At 35.6% G+C, this 20,598-nt stretch overlaps 1 protein-coding gene across 7 annotated transcripts in view; it reads right to left on the reverse strand.

Moving 5' to 3' along the window:
• LOC117168247 (arfGAP with SH3 domain, ANK repeat and PH domain-containing protein) overlaps positions 1 to 20,598 on the reverse strand; it is a 561,385-nt gene that overhangs the window by 397,333 nt on the left and 143,454 nt on the right. Inside the window, exon 2 of one of the 7 annotated variants that reach the window (XM_033353743.1) lies at positions 16,551 to 16,614. The exons of the other annotated variants lie outside the window; for them this stretch is intronic. Coding sequence (XP_033209634.1) covers positions 16,551 to 16,554 — 4 coding nt within the window. The 5' untranslated portion in view covers positions 16,555 to 16,614. The remainder of the gene's footprint in view (positions 1 to 16,550; positions 16,615 to 20,598) is intronic. 7 annotated transcript variants of the gene reach the window in all.

Genomic DNA, 20,598 nt, shown 5'->3' on the forward strand with positions numbered 1-20,598 from the left:
GTTATTCTTGGACTCTTCGGTGCTTAAAAAAATGTTTTCCAGTTTCGGAGTTCGACAGCTTTCGTGCAGCTAATACGTATAGCTATGGGTGCTTGTCTCGAGTGCAATAAGTCCATAACCAGAGGATTGATAGGCGCTATTTCCTGGTCCTAATACCCAAAATCCCGACCGAGAAAATTAGTCTTGTGCTACCCGCACTCATCTAAGGTACTCCCTTACGCTCTCGGCCCAAACCCTTTTGGACAACGACAACGTGATTGCCAGAAGATGCTTCCAGCATCGTACCACCTGCTTCCCGAGGTCAATCAGTATCGAATATCACGGTACCTTGGATTCACCGCCCGGGTGCTAACCACCAACGCTTGCCCGCTCTTCGCTTCGCCGCCCGCTTCGGGCTATTGAGACTATTTCAACTTTAAAACTTGCCGTTGTAAGTTTGGATTCATAACTCACCATTATTTTTAGTTTGTCTAGTCTTCATTGACTTCACCTGCTACTCAACTTCCTAAATTCTCCGTTTCCTATAATTTGTGACTACCGTCACAAATTCGACGTCCTCCTTAAGAACCCACAATCCCTCCAACAGTAATCCTCCAACTCAAGAACGGAAAACGTTTGAAGTGATGAAAATAAAAAATAAAAATTAATAATGCGTGGAATTGCATATATGTCCGTTAGAAATAGTTGGTACACTTCGCGTGCTCGCAAGCTCTGCCACCTTTAATTACAAAAAAGTACTCTGAGAAAAATACCTTATATGTACTGTCTACAGCAGGATTGGATAAGTGGACGGTTTGATAATCAAGAATTAAAAACAAAATAAGTATAAATCGGAAGGATTAGATAGATGTAAAAAAGGGAACAAATAGTAGGAAGAAAATAGACAAAAATTGAACGAAAATTATACGAAGTAGAAACCAAGCGGCTCCATTCGTAGGAATTGGCGCGCGAAATCACAGTTAGAATGACGTTACCTAAACATCCCCAAGCTTTCCCGTCCTCATCGGATACTTCTGCTACGTGGTTAGGCCACGCGGATCCCCCAGCAATAAAAACCGAGACGCTCACCTGAGTAGAGAAGAGGAATTTAGAATTTGTAACAGTGCGAAATAGAGAATTAAAATGGGAGCCGTTACAGGCTAACTCAAGCAACAGGTGCAATCCCAAGAACAATAATACAAACACAAACACAAGACAGAAAGTAAACCAAACAAAATACGACAAAACCGTACCCCCCCCCCCCCCCCCCCCTCATAGACATGAAATTGGCATACTCTCTCCCAAAATTGAGAATACGTTAGGAAATTGGATAATAGATTATAAAAATAGTAGCACTTTTGAAAATCAACCGTTCAAAACGAGTAGAATAGATAGAGAAATTAAAAAGAAGATAAAAGAACTCAAAAGATTAGAAAGAAACAGAGAGGCAGGAAAAAGTAAACGCGAAAAAAACGATAAAACTTTAAAAATTGATTCATTTTGAGAAAGTAATAATGAATTTGGGAACGGTGCAGATAAATTAATTAATCTTAAAGAGAATAAAAGCGATAAAATGAAAATAAAAGAACTTTCAGAAGATATAAAGAATTTCAATGATTAAATAGATCGAATTTTAAATACTACGCAAAATTTATTTAATCCAAGTAATAAGTCACGAATTATACAAAACAGGGTTCATTTTGAAGAAACAAATTGAGAATTTAACGAGCAAAGAGATGCTTTAACAGGTGCAAGAAAAAGAATAACAAATAAAGACGCAAACGAATCGGACGAAACAAGGTTTCACCTTATGAGAGATTTTAAAGATCATAAATTCAGAGTTTTAGTTGACATTGGTTCAACTCACACGTACATAGGTAAAACATTTATAAAAACTATCACAGAGTTAGACTATGAAATCAAAAAACCAAAAAACGACACATTAATGGTCGCGAATGGACAAAATTTAAAAATTAATCGGGAAGCAGTAAGTTTGTTGATATAATTTATCGCGAGAAAGTTGTTCACGAGACTTTGAGAAAGTTTTTCTAAAAATTTGAAGAAAATCAGTCACAAATTATGGAAATGGCAGCGAGTTGAAGTCAAAACACTCTGCCGCTGGAGCGTTTTCTTGTTCATTGCCACTGCTACTTTTTGTCTTAAGAAAAAAGGCCAATAAGTCGAGCACTGCAGCGGCAGCTTAAGTTGACTTTAACTTGCTGCCATTTCCACAATTTTCGATCGATTTACTTTAAATTTTCAGAAAAACTTTCTTAAAGTCTCGTAAACAACTTTCTCGCGATAAATGATTTCAACTGACATTTTTTCGATGGCCGTCCCACTGGTCAAAGTTGGCGAATAATCGCGAGTTGTGCTTTACAAAACAGCAATTTTTGATCGGAAATTTTTTAAGGTTTGTATTGTTTATCTTGATTAATAATTATCGAATGAAAAATTTTCATTTGAAAAAATGTTCGGCTACGTCAAACTGAATACGAAGGTATATTTTGTTTTACGTTTCGGCCAATTTTTTTTTATCTATAGATTTTCCCAGGTGGATAATACTTCTACGCGATTTCGAGCGCTTGTCGAGTTGTTGAATCCGTGAACTCAATTAATTTAACTAAAACGTTTGGAATTAGATATTTAAAAACTCCTATATATCATGCAACGGCTATTCTAACAGAAAGATGCAATAGATATATCAAAACGTCAATAAAAGCGTATTTAGAAAAAGATCATAAACCATGGGATGAAAAATTAGATGATTTACAGTTTGAATTGAATATAAGTAAACATTCTTCGACAGGTTTCACGTCAGCTCATTCAAATCTAGGTAGAGAACTCCAACTCATACAAGCGTTAAATAAATATTCTGACGGAAAAAGCGAAATTGAATTTCAAGAATCGGAAAAATGGACAGACAAAATGCGAAAATTGAAAATAATTTTTAAAAAGTAGTTAAAAATGTAGACACTACAAATGAAACACAGTCTAAATATTATAATCTAAGACGTAGGGTGATAGCTTTTGAAATCGAGGAACAAATTCTAAAAAGTAGTAAAACATCAAATAAGGGGGAGGATGATCTAAAAAATTAGAATTTGAAAATATGAATTTGAATTCGAATTTTTCTCCTCATACACAGGTGTAAGCACTGGCTGGAGCTAAGTCAACCTCTCCTGAACGAAACAAAAGATGAAAGGATAAGAAAAAGAGAAGAGGAGAATAAGATAAAAAAGGAAAGAAGGGAAAGAGAAATGAATGAAGAAATTAAAAGAATTACGGAGGGGGAACTAAAGAAAATAGCGAGAGGTGCTAGAGAAGAATTAAGAGATATTGGTAATGCAAGCGCGAGACATGAACACAAAAGATATAACGAGAATGTTCATAAGATAGTAGCAACAGAAAGACTGAAACGAGGGCTACTATCAAGAGAAGATTGGGAAGGTATGATGAAGTTGGTAAAAGAACTGAAAGAAAAAAGGATTGAGAAGCAGGAAGAAGAGTGGAAAAACAAGAAAAATGATAAGTTTTTTTTATCTAGATACATCATTTAACAGAATAATAAAATATTTTTCATACTTCACATACAACACAGAATAATCAATTAGATACTCTTCACAGACACTACAGTTATAATAATTATTATTGTAAGAACTTACGCACACACAACATTTCTAGTTGATTCACATTAAATTTTATAATAAATTTAAATTATATTTAAAGTTGATAAAAGTGAAGTAATTTTGCTATTAACTAAAAAAAAGATCGAATGATAAAAATAAAGTTAATACGACTATAAGAGGCCAAGATAGAATGGCAATCAATATCAATAAAATCGATGTGAACGAGAGAAGTGAGCTAACATTATGTTTTTTACTGCACTCTTATTGGTTGACTCTAAGAATTAAAGATAGCAATGTAAAAGTCCGCGAAATTTGGAAATATAAAATTAAAAAACGACCATTAAACAGAATAAAATGAATAAATCAATTACTATCGCGGCATAATAGAATTTATTATACGAAAATTAATTTACATTAATCATATTAATTTTATTTGATTACACGAAATAAAAATACAATAATTTAATTATGATTCACAAGAGAGAGAGAGAGAGAGAGAGAGAGAAGGCGTGCGCATTTGTACACGCAGTGTCCGGAGTGTAGTGATGTCAGTGTCGGCTACCTGAGCTACTGCGCTTGCGTTAGGGGCGTACGTTGGTTCCCTGCAGTTGACGCTACAATTCAAAGTAGGTATTAGAAAAAATTATTGTAACTGAAATAAATAATTATCATAAAATGCACAACAATGTATATGAATTGTATTTGACGGATTTTTTTGTGAAATACAAGTTAATTAGTTTATACATTTTATATATTCATTATTTATTTCAATTACAAGAATTGTTATACCAAGGTGGGAACAGCAAACCCATTGTCTGGCGCCGACGCTTTCCAAAATGAACTATATATGGGTAAATTATTTTCATCTTAGTTTGCTCAGATTTGTACAATGAACGTCAACCCCTAAAACCTAAACACTGTGCGGAAAACACCATGTCGGGGCTAGCGTAAAGTTTCGCTAGCTCCAACATTATTCAAAATTAACTTTATATGTGCCCATTATTTTCATCTTAATTTGTTCAAATTTGTGCAACTAACTTCAACTCCTAAAAACTACCCCCTGTGAGGAAAATACCATGGTGGGAACAGGAAAACCATTCGCTGGCCACGACATTATCCAAAAACAATTTTATATTAGCGCATTATTTTCTGCTTAATTTATTCTGATTTGTGCAAGCAACTTTATCCCCTACAAACTACCCCTTGTGAGCCAAACACCATGGTGGGGCCAGCGAAACGTTTTGCTGTCCCCGAAACTATAAAAAATCAACTCTATATGGGCCTATTATTTTCGTCCTAATTTAAAAAAAAAAACATTTAAACCCACTTCAACCTCCAAAAACTACCCCCTGTGCTGAAAACATCATGGCGGAGCCAGAGAAACCTTCTGCTGTCCATGACATGATTTAAAATCAACTTTATAATTGCCTGTTATTTTCATCTTAATTTGCTCAAACTTGTTGAATGAAAGTCGACCCCTAAAAACTACCCCCTATGCGGCACACACTATGGCGGGACCAGCGAAACGTTTCTGCGGCCCCGAAATTATTCGAAATCAACTTTTCATGGGCGCATTATTTTCGTCTTAATTTGTTCAAATTTGTCCCACCAACTTTAACCCCTAAAAACTACCCTCCGTGCAATCCGGTTTTCGAGCGAAAAATAGTACTCTTACTGCTTCTCTTAAAGTAACGACAGATTTTACGTTAGAAATTGATGACAAGGAGATCGCGATTGTTGTTCTGTTTATTTTTTTAAAACTTTTGATATGATTAATTTAAATTTAACCCTTGAAAAGTTAAAATCTTATGACGTGTCGAGCTCTATCATCAAATGGTTTAAATCCTATTTTAATAATAGATCTCAAGGAATTATTAATAATAGTGGTGGGTTTTTTGACTGATAAGAGGTCAACAGTGGTACTCCTCAAGGCTCTATTCTGCCACCTTTTCTCTTTAATTTGTTCACCTCTGATCCTGAAAGTGCACTTCAGCATTGCAGCTATCATAAAAATGCTGATAGATTTCAAAATGTACTCATCGGGATTAATTTCTTCACTAAGTAGCTTACTTTCTCTAGTCCAGAGGGATATCTATCGCGTTATTCTCTGGACCTGGAAGAATAGACTTACACTCAACCCGGGCAAAGCTCAGGCAATTGTTGTTGGTCCTACTTTATCCACGTCATATGAAACTATGGCATTATTTCCACCCCTGTGTATCGAGAATCTCACTATCCATTATTCGGAAGTGGTTAAAGATATGGAATATTTCCATAACCGTACCTCGTCCTGGAAGGAATAGATACAGAGCATCTCGAGGAAAACATACAGAATTCTACAATAAATATATAGGAATAAGAACTCTTTACCTTCTTCCACTTGTATACTTTTGATGAAGAGACTAATCTTGCTACTTTTTGGCTACGGTTGTTTAGTATACGATGATTTCACCGAGGATTTAAATTTGAAGCTCGAGCTCGCGTTAAATGCCTGAGCCCGTTTTACCTACAATTTGCGTAAATACGAACACATAAATGCAGACAGACTTAAATCTCGTCTGCTTCATGCTGAAAAGAGAAGACAATTCTTTATGAATAATTTGCTCTACACTATTTTCCAGAACAAAGCTTCAGAGTATCTATTTAACCTCTTCCAATTTGTAGACAGAAATCTTCCAGCACAGTCTAAGCTTCGCAAAAGCAGGGTGACCGTTTTAATCGAAGAACAAAATTCTCGGTCATTTCCCGGTTCGCAAACATTTTTTGCGTTCAATAAAAGTTTGAAAATCTAGCTCTATTCTAAACATTTTTCCATTCAGAGTAATAAAAAATAAACAACAAATTAAAGCATTCATCGTGGAACTTTTGAATTTAAAAAGTTTTTCAATTAAAATTTTTTTAATGAAATGCAGATAAACTGCAAAATTCATCATTTTTAATATTCATCAATTATATAGTTCAAAAATTTAGATTAAGTTCCAAAAATAGAAATCCACGTTAACCGTTGCAATACTCTAAATAAAAGAATCAATGAACTTTAAAATTTTTAAAAATTATATTAGAGTAATTTTAAGAGATATATATAGAAGTTTTAAACAGATTTAGAATTAATTTATACCTTGAAATGATATTAAATAATTTAAACGAAGTGTGTATACCGACAAAATTCGACTATTCATACCGCAATTTCGGTGCAATTACCCACCACCTAATCTAAAACAAAATGTAGGTTTTTTCATATTTCAAACAAAAAAATTAGAAGCTTTTGAAGAATTGTGAAATGCTCTAAAAGAATAAAAACATTCTCTTAATATTCCTAGGAAAATGAAAAATGATTTTTTAGTCTGAAAAATTATTTTGACAGAATATTTAAAAAGATTTTAAGAGATTTCCAGAATTGTTAAAAAAGAACCTGGAAGATTTCAAGGATTAAAAAAAAAATCTGCAGGATTTTCTAAAAATGGTAGGAAAGATTTTATTCATTTTAAAATACGTTTAGAATTTCTGAAAAAATGTCCACAAACTTCGTTGAAATTACTTGACATCATATTAAGTTTTAAATTAACTTTGAATCTTTTCAAAACTTCTAAATATCTCTTGAAATTACTCAATTTTTTTCTACAAATAATAAGTGTTCAATTGTTATTTCTACATAAAAATTCACTGATTTCGCTTACAAATTAAACATTTTTTAAATAGAAGAATAAAAATTATAACGCTTAAAGTTTAAAATCTTCTCGGATCTTCGAATTTCTTTTTTATTTTATTAACTTGTGTAAATTTTGATTACTTATACACACCGTTATTCCCTCTTTATTTCTAACTTAACATGCCCAAAGCTACTAATTAATCACTCAATGTTAATTAGTATGCATTAATCTCCTCATCTGATACGCATTATGAGGTCAACTTTATTCATTTATTTTACTTTATTCAGAGATTAAATTACAAGAATAATCAAGTATTCTGCAGATCCACCCTTACACACATTTGGAAGAATCTTGTATTATTCTGTTCCTTAAAGATAGCCCTAGGGACCTTTCTGTAATAAATACAAATACAAATAATAAAAAAAGTAGTTGTATAGTTGTAATTTGATATGGGGTAAGTATGACATTCTGTTCGATCTTTTTAAATAAGAAACTTTGATGTCAAAATTTTTTAAAAATATATATGATTAACAGTGAAAATTAGTTCAGAAATAAGCCACGGTGTGGCGTATTAGATGCACCATTTTCTGACAGGAGAAATTCATGATTAAAAAGTTAAATAAAACTTAACTGTCAACTGCCAAATTAGTTTATCACTGCAACAGCATAGGGCAGGGCTGTATCAGCTCCGTTCAGTTCGATGTTTTTAAAGTGTTCTGAGGGATTGGAATAATCATAATACGCTTTGATTCTCAGGGATATTTTTCCTATGTATTTGATCAAACACGCTCGGAATGGTCATTGAGAGAATAACATTTGCCGTATGCCCCTATAGTTTGCATATGTTGCTGGAGCTTTTGAAATTGTTTTTTCAAAATACAGAGTGAATACTTGGCAAATTTTTCGGGAGATACCAAGACACTATATATCCAAAAAATAAAAAAATAAAAACATTTAATCCGTATGCACTTACAGATATAAATTTAAATGGAAATGAGAGTTCAGTGCACTGGGTCACTATACTGGATATAGTGTCATATTTTCTTGAATCTCGCAGTTTTTACTACGCAAAACAACTAAAAGTATATGAAAGTTTGGAAGCTTATTAATTTTATAAAGCTTGTTTTGTGGTGAGAATGAAGTGCATGCAGATCAATAGTACTTTTTTTCTTCTGCGTGATATTACGTGTGACAATACCGTATTTTTAGTTATTGATATTGATATTTTGAGCTTATGAGTAGTATTTGGCAAGGGCGATCTGCTCGCAGAATTAAAAAACTCAAATGATAACATTAAAAAGTTTTAAACTTACATTTTTCTTTCCCATTTTAATGTAAATAGGTGGTATTTTTACAAAAATCATCAAAATAATTACATTTTTCAATGACAAATTACGAGAATGTGATACTCAAAAAACTTTACGAAAATTGAAGAAAGAAAGCAGAGCTGACCTCAACTGATTCTGAAACTGAAGCTGATACAGTTTTCACTCCAAACAATGTCAATACGAGAAAAAGCGCGAGACTATTCCGCTTCGCACGGTGGCTACTGAATGAAAGAGAACATGGCTTGCCGGTTTTCCGAGTGTGTTGTCTCGCCCACTATGGTTGAGTTTCCACAGGTCAGTGCTGATTGGCTGCTTGCTCGGCGCTGCTCTGTGGTGGCAGCTTTACTGTAATGAGGAAGCTCTCGTCCTGTATGGCACGAGAGCTGTCCACGTCAGCAATTATAATGCAAACAAATTAAAGACAAGGCGACTAGGTTCGTTCCCAAAACCTGGGGAAAATAAATCCGCGATCACCTCTGACTCTGGTAATCTGCATCCAAGGTTTCCAGCCAGGTTCCGGGACTATTGGAGACAGAAAACGGAAAGGCAGGAACCAGATTCAAATAGGTCAAGGTCAAAGGTCAACACAAGGTTATAAGCAAGAAAAAATACACGAGTTAACCCTAGATTCTTAAAATTAACATCAAGTATGCCCTTGGAGTATCGTGCCATGTGACAGAGAAGACTATTTTCCGCTTGATGAATAGTATAAGATAAGAATTTTGATTGATAGCATTTTTATCTGGTTACAATTTTTTGAACTTCCGGGGCTCCACGCCAAGGGGACAAAAGTCGGAGTTTATAAGGTTTATGTAAAAATCCTTGGAATCTAGTTTTTTCCTTAATAATAATACATAGGCATCTAAAATTTGGCACAAACATTCTTTATGGCTTGATGAATATTTCGAGCCACGTTGTTCATACATTTCTCTCCACAAAGGCTCAATTCTTCGAACAATCTTGTCCTTTAGAATAACTGTAAAGATCTTATACAGCGTGCTCAAACAAGTTATTGGCCTATAACTCTCGGAGTCGGAAAAGTCGCCTTTCTTCGATAGAAGTACAGTGCATCCTAACACCAGTCACTGCGGAAAGATAGTCTCCGACTTCCAATATGATGTGACTATGTGAGCCATATGTTGGTGTGTAGAAGTAACCGTACTCCAGCAGAAGTTCACGATACCATCATGTCCTGTAGCGAAAAAGTTGTTCGTGGTCATAAGTGGCCGAAGAAATATTTTTGGATCACACAGTTAAGAGTCCCGACAGTACAGTCTTCTACACAAGCTACACTAGCTATAGCGAACACGGATGCCAACCATGGAGTAAGCTGTAGCAGGTGCAATTAGAAAAGGAAACATTAGAAACAGAAGAGGCACTTCAAGTCTGAATTTAAAATTGACCAAATTTTAACACTACTTTACTCTGCACTTCAAGTCTGAATTTAAAATTGATCAAATTTTAACACTACCTTGCTCTGCACTGCCTCTTCTATATCTTTCTAATGTCTCCCTTTCTAATTGCACCTGCTACTGCTTGCTCCATGGTTCGCATCCATGTTCGTTGCAGTTAGTGTAGCTTGTGTAAAAGGTTGTACTGTCGGGACACGACTCGCGGAACAATAGGCCCCAACGAGCACGTCAAGTGGCTGGTGACAAACCATGGAGTCCCTTTAAGCCATAGAAATTTTTACTGATTATAATGCATTTCATGTCATATTTTTAGATATTCCTTTGAATTCCAGTGCACATGAAACACCTCGATTTTGAACATATATCTTAAAACGGAGTATCTATCCCAAGTAAAAATATTTGTGCTACGGTAACCGAATTTCAGTGCACCTAGCCGTCCTTATCCAGACTTTCTGAGCTTGCTAAAAATAATTGTTCTAGGCTCACTGAAGTTCGGTGAACCTAGATTTTCCTGAAGCTTATCTCAATAAAAGTACTTACAGATAGATAAACGTTTCGTTTTCAGCCTGCTGGCCTTAAAAATTGACTTGCTTAAACTTCTATTTTATTTTTACAGAATCCTTTTGTAACTCTTGAAAACTAACATCCACCCACCCATTATCTCTAAGCTCGCTCGCTCTTATAACCTTGCCTTTCTCGCTTCGCCTTGCAGACATGTCCCGACTTTCTCGCGTTCCCTTGCATTGCCAACATCTACCTCCGCAGCTTATACGTAATAATTATCTACTATTTACAATGTTTACAATTTTCTTACACCTACTTCCTCTCATATTTACAATCTATCCTTCTCAATTCATCTTCCTCCTCAATTCCCCTTCCTCCTTCCTTCCCTTCTTCTTCATCTTACCTAAAACCCCCATCACCCATGATAATACCCTTTTGTCCCCCCTTTCATGCAACAATGCCTCCATTCTTATTCCACTCATTTCTACCTCCTCACACTCCTCCAACAAGTTCTCCACTTTTGCATTTCCCTTCGCGCACAATTTACACATCCTTTTCTCTCTGGAATGCCAGAACCTATAAGAATCCTCCATGCATCCGCATATCATCCTCGCTATAAGTTCCTGATTTCCTTTTTCTCCTTTCTTATAAAAATATTGCGCTCTGTCCCTTTGCATAATCCACGCATAGTTCCTATTAAACCTTGACTCTCTTATTCATTCCTCCCCTATTGCCTTCTTTCTCTCCATGCCTTTTTTTAATCATCGCATATACCTTCCTTCCCCTTGCATCCTCGTAACTTTATCTATCTGCAGTCCATTCGTTCTAAAATACCTTTCCCTGTCAACCTCCATATTCCCACCAACACCCCCTAACCAGCTTACTCCCCCCCCACCTCTTCCAAAAATTTCTCCTCATATCTACAATATCTACTCATCACCAAATTTGCCCTTCCCAACCTCTCTTTAATATGAGCATCCACTCCTCGATTTCTCCGAATCAGGAGGCCCAGGTACAAAAACTTTTTGATCTCCTGTACCGCCTTTCCCTTCCACTCCCACACCCCTCGCTTAAACCTCCCACCTCCTTCCCTTAACACCATAACCTTGGACTTTTCCACATTTAATTCTAATCTATTCTTATCCAGGTATCTTCTTAACATTTTCATCATCTCCCTTTAGGACTCCTCGCTCTTTTCTAGCATTACTGTCACCTGCATATGAAAGTTACCATATCCTGACCTCTCCTAACCTAACTCCTCCTAACACTCCGAGATTCTCTCCCCTCCTCTCATTCGATCTTTCATCTCTTCATACTCCCTTTCCGCAGTTCCTTCTTTCCACTTCCTGCACTTCCTTTCATCTTTTTACGTACCCTATCCCACCACGGTTCCACCTTTCCTTTTTTTCTTACTTAATACCTCCTTTTGCACACACCCTTTCACTTTCTCTTTCAGATACTTTCATATATCTTCTACCGACTCCTCCTCAAAGCTTAACTTTCCCAACTGCTCCTGATACCTCTCTATTGCTCTATTGCCTCCCTCTTCACAAACTCAATGGAGAATAGTCTGATTCCACCCTTCCTTCCGCTGCGCATTTCTCTAGTCTCTTCCCACCCTTTTGTATTCGTGATCACATAGTCTATAACCGATTTCCCCATCTGACTCGCATACGTGAATTCTCCCTTTTCGTCCCCTGTTACAATACCATTCGCCAGCACCTCTATCTCCTCGTCTCATACACGCATTTGCCCATCTACTTTTATTTTCCGATACTCTACCTGCGCCGCCCTCCCTTCACTCATCTCCCGCCTAGCCCTGTCGTTCCGCATTCTCTGCACATCCCTTTTCTTCCTCGTAAAATCTTGATCGATGAAAACATTCTTATTTTTTATCACACACCACTAACAAGTCAAAAATAACTGCTTAATTAATTAATTGTACAAAAGTCACTATTTTTTAGAATACTTTTTATCAACATATAGTAATTCGTTTTATTTAGAAAAATAAGAAGGTATTTTGAAACCGTTGAAGTTAAAAAAAATCATTCTTACCTTCTTTCTTCTATCACCTGAAACTTTTGCGCAATAAATAAAGACAGGGAATTTTTAATAAAATATATAATCATGTATTTTATTCCTTTTGGTTTCTATTAGTAGTGCAATTGAGGGAAAATATCCTACATAGAAAATCTATCAGTATTTATACGGAAGTCCTAGTGAAGTCTTTTGTATGCATTTCTAATTAAAATTTGGCATACTTTCCAAATGGATCTCTAAAAGCGTCCCTTTTGATGTTATGTATTTATACGGATTTCCACACACGAAATAAGATTGCTTAACGTTCAACGAAGTCTCTACCTCCATACGGATTTATATATATCGAGGCGTCCTAACGATAGGATGCCAACGCACCCGATTGACTAGATGATACTTAACCAAAAATATAAACAATAAAAAGCTAACCAAGAAGTAAGAACTAGAAAGTATTAGATCGCGAAATTGGACAAGATGGAGCTAGAAGTTGGCCAAAACTAGAAGATGCTCACTCGCTCCATCAAAACATTAAAGTCCTATCTCGAGCGAGTAAAGAATGAAGGTGCCACTTCTCGCTTATAATCTAAACGCGAGAAGTGGCAGCCTTCATGCTTTGCTCCCTCGAGATAGAACTTTCATGAATTGATGAAGCGAGTGAGTACCTTTTACTTTTGGCCAACTTCTAGCCTCATCTTGCTGAATTACGCGAGCAAGACTTTCTAGCGCTATCTTGTCGGTTAGTTTTTTATTGCTTTTCTTTTTGGTTAAGTACCGTCAAGTCGTGTCGCGTGCGTTGGCACCCTACCGTTAGGACGCCTCGATATGCTTTCAACGGGTAATCTATATGGAATTACGAACAAGATTTAAAGTGGTTTTGATATAGATTTAAAAATGGGACCTTTCTGATCACACGCTAAATATCCACCTCTATATGGATCTATCACAAAATAATGTAAGATTACGTAATATTATGTTGAGTAATGTAATTCGCAAATTTAATTTATTTTAAGAAGTCCCTAGGGCTAAGTTGCCCTCTGAGGAACAAAATAAACATAGTTATATTCTTAAAACTAAGACCGTGGCACAGTAACAGTATAGATTGAAATACATAGTAGTGTTGTGATTATACGATATATATTAAATAAAATTAAAAACTGCATTAGTACTAAGAAGTCAGCATAATGTTAAAATACTATTACCAATGGGTAGTTTGGAGTAAATTATCTGAACTATTGAATAAGTGCTTGAAAAATTTGATTTTAAAATTATAGTAAGAGGGTGCTTTCCTGATAGTTAGTGGTATTCTCTTCCACAAACGTGACTCTCTAACCATAAACGATCTTTGAAGTTTACATCTTCAGTGCTTTGGTATTTTTCGAGCTAAGTTCCTCTGATGAAATCTGGCATGATTAGGATAATTTTTATCAACAAATGTAAAATATTCACGTAGATACTGCGGAATTTCATTTCTAGATAATGTAAATAGCAAATTGCCCATAAAAATGTGTCTTCTTTTAGCCACGGGCAAAAAAACCTGCTCTCTCTCAATACAGTGTAGTGTGTTCACTTTTTGGTAAATTGTATATAAAGCGCATTCGTGCATTAAGTCGCTTTTCTAGCTTCCTATTCAGTTCACCCATTATTTCATCGTAAGCAATACATCCCTAGTCAAAGAACGGGAGATTCCAACTCTTAACTAGGAGAATCCTAGTTAAGGTAGGCAAGGATTCTTTAGTTTTATTTAATTGCTGTAAAATTCTGTGAGTGTTCCGAGAAATAGCCATTATATGCTCTTTTGAAGACAGAGTACGGTTGTGCAAGAATCCTAAATCCTAGACCGAATCTTGAAATACAATAATAACATTACAAACCCTCAAAGGAGGGAGGGCAGCGAGTGCATCGGCAGGGAGAGAAGCCGAAGGCCCAAAAATAATAGCGTTAGTTAGTGAGGATTTGTAGCAAGGTCATTATTCTCAGCCCCAAGCACGACACGGTATATGTTCTCTTGAATTAACTGAGAAGTCTAGTCAATTCTGCCGCAGGTCCGGAAAGGTACAGTTTGAAGTCATCAGCGTATTTATGATACTTACAAAATTCTAGATTTCTTCCAAGATCAGAGGTATACATGTTATAGAGCGTAGGTGCAAGTGTGGACACCTGCGGAACCCCACTCTTAACTTCCACCCATTCAGACATATCAGCATTAATAGTCTTTACACTTGATGTACTACTACTTAAATAGGAAGCAAACTACTTCATTACTGAATTAGCCATTTTAAATAATCTGAGTTTTGTAAAAGTAAACTGTGGTTCACTGGGTCGAAAGATTTAGCAAAGTCAAAAAGTACCACAACCATAATCTCCTTTTTATCGATATCCAGCTTAACATGCGTTGTGATTTTGAGGGACGCTGTGGGTGTAATGTGTTTGGCTCTGAAGCCAGATAGCGTAGGGCCAAATAACTTGTTGCTATCTAGAAAATTTGTTAGTTGCATGTGCACAATTCTTTCGAGTGGCTTTGATAACGCATTAAAGATAAAAATTGGCCGGAGGTTTTTAGTAGAAATAGGACTGGTGATTTTAAGAATCGGTCGATCTAGTACCTTTTTCCGTATATATGGAAAAATACCACATTGTCAAGATGCATTAAAAAACCTCCAATAATGTTGGGAAGAAAACTGAAAGAGCTAACCGGATCATTTTTATAGAGATTCCATTCATACCCATCGCATTAGAATTAACTTCTGTTACTTCCTCAAGGAAAGTTTCTGGAGTTATATCAGACAAAATAGATTATATTCATCGAATATTTGCAAAGGTCGATTGGAGGAGGCGGTGGGAAGTGGTGTCTCAATGGTTTTCAACATGAATGTGTGTGAGAAGAAGAAAATTGTTTTCTTTATTGTTTTTATTTCTGACTGCATTAAAGTTAAATTAGTTTAGTCCAAGAACTAGCTACATAAAACAGCCTCGATTCGGTGCCTAAGAGCAAAGCTCGAAAATGGTAAGAAAACATTAATGCATCTTCAAATGGCTACTCTGCCAGTCTACAACTTTTGCGTATGAAAATGGCAGCCTGTTTTCCACTTGATACGGTTCGCGCGCCCAGCTTTTTTCCCGATATTCTTCAGACCTTATCGAAGAGCTGTGAGTAATCGCAGAATTTAAGCATCACGGAAAACTCTTGGCAGAAGTAATTTATTCGTAAAATGTCAACTTAATTAAATACAAATTGTTCGCCAAACTTCCATGTTGAAGCTATCTTTATATATGCCATTACAATTATTTCCAAATTCTGCCCCAATTTAAAAAAAAATCATCACGATACGATTAAAAGTCACTGTAAAAGTCGCTAGGTTTTTGCCAGCTAGGTTTTCCATAATAATAATTATTATTATTATTGATTTTTTTGGAAAATTTTACATCGTGGAAGACCGGCTGCCATTTTCATACGCAAAAGTTTCAGACTGACAGAGTAGCCATTTAATGATGTATTAATATTTTTCTTACAACTTTCGAGTTTTGATCTTGGGACCGAATCGAGGCTGTTTAGACCGTTTAACTTTGTATTCACATCCCAAACTGAGGATAAATTTGCCCAATCATATGACATTAAATGATCCGGGAAGAACTCTTCTTCATTGATTAGTGTAATATTTCGAGTCAGTGTAGAAGTAGGTTTAGGTGCGAGATTACTGGACATTTGGTACTCAATGTAGATAAGATTATCATTTGATAAAAACGGAATTGCATGCTGTGAATAGGATAGTTAAGACCTTAAGACTTTGATGTATATAAAGAAAAAAACCCCGCTCCCACCCCTTCTTTCCTCTCTGTCCCTGCGGAAGAGCATATAATCCTCTAAAAATATTGCACTCGAAGGGATGTCAGGCTTTAGCCAAGTTTCAGACAATGCAATGATTTGGTATGAACACGTACTAAAATAGTATTTAAACACAAGGAAATGTGCTGAGAGATACTGAGCATTAACGTGGTAAAATCTTAACTTACCCATGAGATGAATAAACAGTTCAAATCCCGATACATGTTATTATTTTCCAGAAGACGAAGCTCGCTGTAAAGTATAGAGTTACAGTGAAAGTTAATAACCAAAGCAAGCAAGACTACTTGAAAGAGTACATAAATAAATTTAAGATCCTTACTACATATTGTGGGAAAACCCATACCGTACATGTGCAAAAATGTAATAAAATAAAAGATATGCTCAAAAACGAAATATACCAATTTACAAAGTGTGAAACATTCCTTTCCGCATGACGTAATAATAAATCGCAGTAAATACCTCAATGTGGCAATTTGATTAACCACTAACAAAAATATACTAACGAGAATACGTTTAAGTAGGAATAAATAGAAAAAGGTAGAATCTAAAAAAACAAGAAATAAGAAACTAAAATGGAGTTCTTTAAAACAGGATATTTACTTAGAATTACGATATTCTTCTAATAGATGATTTACGTCCACGGAGTAAATGCTAGCGAAATTCATCAAGATCATGAAAATACGAAAGTATAATTCTCCTCGATTCTTCCTCCTTGCAGCAGAAGATCTTGCCACCAGAAATCCATAGGAACTTTAACTTTTTGGCTCTTTTCAAGTTCAATGCTTCCTTATACATCAGGCCATTGTATTTCGTCAACGTTTCTCTAGTTTAAAGGATGCATTCGTCCCCACGAGATCATCTAACATTTGTTCTCGAGAAATCTCTTTTTTTCTTACGCTTCTCAATCAGACAAATACAACTCTCTTGCTCTCTAAATTTTGCAATTATAATAGGAGTTCGGGACTGACCTAAAGCATTTAATTTATAGGATCATGTTCTAAAACTAGAAACAAGACCCTCTTTAGAGTCAGGAATCTACAAAGCGGTCGCAATTTCATTCATGTAGCCGAAAGGTCTTCCCATGTTTGAAAGGCAAGTCATAAATTTCTATGACATTAGATAGAGAAGCCTGCTCTATCAAATTAAATTTACGCCCCAAATGCGCCACCGGAACCGTCAATTTATTTTTATTGGCTGTGAGTTCCTTCGTAACTTCTTGAAGCACTTGAATATCAGAGACATTGCTCGCGACTTTCTTCTTAACCGTAGTATTGCGGCGAGAGTGTTGTATGATATTCTCCTTCATACTATTAATTGAGGTATCCAATTTACTCTGAAACTTTTCAAATAACACAGTCATATACTTAACGACATGCGATACTTAGAAAATTATCATTTTTACCAGTTTTAGGATTCCCCGGCTTTTGTCCTAGAATAATATTTTGTCTTAAAAATTTGGGACATGATAGCGAACATGCTAACGGACGTCTTCGCATACTTTCTTGTAGATTAATTTAAAAAAATGTATTTTGCTAAATTTGATTAACTTGTGTGACGCTTAGGAATTAGTATCTATTTTATCAGTGTTAGATTACCTCAGCTTTTTTCCTGCAATAATAAAGATTTTATCTTCGGAATCTGGGGAATGTTAACGAACATGCTAAAAGACGCCCCCGGCCCTTCTTTTGTGGGTTAATTAAAAAAATGTTAATTTTGCTAAATTTGACGTGAGTGTGTATTTCGAGGTTATGTGTGTTACAATTCTCTTCAATAATTATTCTTGAGTGTTAGCTACAGCATCAGTACGACAGAGACCTACATCATCAGAATGACAGAACTGAAAAATAATCCTAAACTCAAAATAGTGCACACGCATACAATTTTTATTTAGCACAATTAATTTTTTTGTTATTATCTCTCAAAAAAGAGTCCGGGGACGTCCGTTATGATATTTTATAGCATCTTCGAACCCAGTTAAAAAAATTTTCATTTTTGTGAAGAAAAAAGCCTGGGGAACTGTACCCGATTGACCACACAACGAAGTATCACACGCTCTTAAGGGATGCCTCTTGAACTTCCGACACAGATTTTATTATGGCCTCCTTGACCCCGGGCTCCAGCGTTGCTATGAGCGTCCCTGACCTGTTGACGTTATCCATAGCAGCCTCCGTTGTCTATAATGTGGAAGATATTTTTCTCTCTGGTCAAGTGATTTCATTCGACTTCAAAATTGAGCAGGCAATGCAAAACCACTTCTTAAGGCCTTTTTTATCTTGTCTGATTCTTTCATGCATACATTGTTCACTAAAATGCCACATTTTCCGCATGACAATAATCTAGGGGCCCCTCGCGTGATCACACTACTGCAGATGCCACACGCCACCATAATTGTAAGCGTCAGTGCAAAACTCACGTGGAAAAAAAGTTCATAAATTCCACTTTTCTGACAGAAATCGTTCAAACAACTTAGAAAATTCGGAACACAATGGATTTCAGTTTATTTGTAACAACATATTGATACCAAATTCGAACTATATAAAATCAGTTGAGCAAAAATATCAGAGCCTGTTAAACCACGTCTCCAGTCATGACCAGTGACGTAAAATTCATATCAAATCATAATGTTTTGAATTATGTTATATCATTGTACACAATGTGACATAATATTAAATTATGTTATGTCATGTCAGATTATGTAAGATTATGTTACATTATGTTACTTAATGTTATATAATTTTATAATTATATTGTATCATGTTAGTATGCCTGTTCACGCAGGCATGTTTGCGAATTAATCAGTGAATTCATTTTTTATATCGTGTCCATTTCTTGGTAATCTTGTTGGTTTATGGCAATTCTGCTTGTGCCAGAACCTAGATGTGAACTCAATGTGAAAAATGTATTCTTGAATAATCGGCGGGAAATCAGAAAAATTCTATTTGGATATCCTTGTATAAACTGTTTGGAAGTCCATATAAAAAGCACTTCAAATTATTTTTATAGTTCAATATGATTACATGTTGACAGAATCTATGTTTTATTCATCAGAATCAATTTGTTCACCTGAATATGCTCTTCCTTCTCCTCCATCTTTCGACCAACACGATGCATCATTAAAGTGACTTTCGATTGAATGATTATTATGATTGATTAATTATTATGTCCCCGACATTTTTTTTCTTTTCACTCTGTCTCTATTCTGCGACAACTGGAGCAGTCACCTTTTGATCAATCAAATCCAACAGTTACGAATTGATCAATTCGGTTCTGTGATTATCTAGCCAGACACCGAAACTTGTTTTCGAAGTCAGTTTGTAGTTCCTCTGAACTACAGGGGTTGGTCCGTTGTCAGTTACAGTCAGTCTGGGATTGTAAACACGATTATCAACATAGCCACATGCTAGTGCAGATGCTTGTACATGCTGGGATGTTGATGCAGCATTTTCATTGAACTAACCTATCTGTTGATTCTGCTCTTGATGACGCCTTAGCCTCTCCTTCTCTTGTTCAAGCATATAGACTAAATTTTAACTAGTGTTTCCACTATGGTTTTTGCCAACCGGTGAACATCAGAAGAAGAACTTGAAGCTAGGTTTTTAGCGCCTGAAATTGCGCATAGCATCATGTTCCTCTGAATTGCTGAAGTAGCCGTACCTCTTCCATTGTTACTCTGAATTGGGTCTTTCAATGTAATAAGTATTCTGTATTCTATTATAGATTACGGCGCTCATAGTTGTCAAATTCAAGGGTACAGATGTTAAAGCAGATGCAATGTTAGAAGTTGGTACACCATTTCTTCCTATGCCGTATTGGTCATCAGTTAAAGTGATCTCATTCTCTTAATTTGCCATAGATTGAGATGGTGTGGTTCTCCCTGTGAAAGTTTATTTATCAACTATTGCCTGACTTAGTAGAAACTAATATCAGATTTGACGTTCATATTCTCATTTCAAAAATACTCCCTCTTGAATTTTGATCGAAGTTAAGTGACTCAAAAAAAATCTTAAACATTTCAAAAGAATCTCAAATCTTTCAGTCAACTAGATAGCCAATAGAATAAAAAGATATCATCAACTATAGTCATAATTCAAATGAAATTAATTTCCATATGTTATACTAGGCAGTCTGATAAGTCCCTGAAAAATGAAACACGGAGACGTTTTTTTGGCCAAAGTCGGTTTTATTTTTCAACATACTCTCCTTTCAGATCGATAC

This window comes from Belonocnema kinseyi, chromosome 2 (assembly GCF_010883055.1).
Source record: "Belonocnema kinseyi isolate 2016_QV_RU_SX_M_011 chromosome 2, B_treatae_v1, whole genome shotgun sequence".
NCBI classification, from domain to species: domain Eukaryota; kingdom Metazoa; phylum Arthropoda; class Insecta; order Hymenoptera; family Cynipidae; genus Belonocnema; species Belonocnema kinseyi.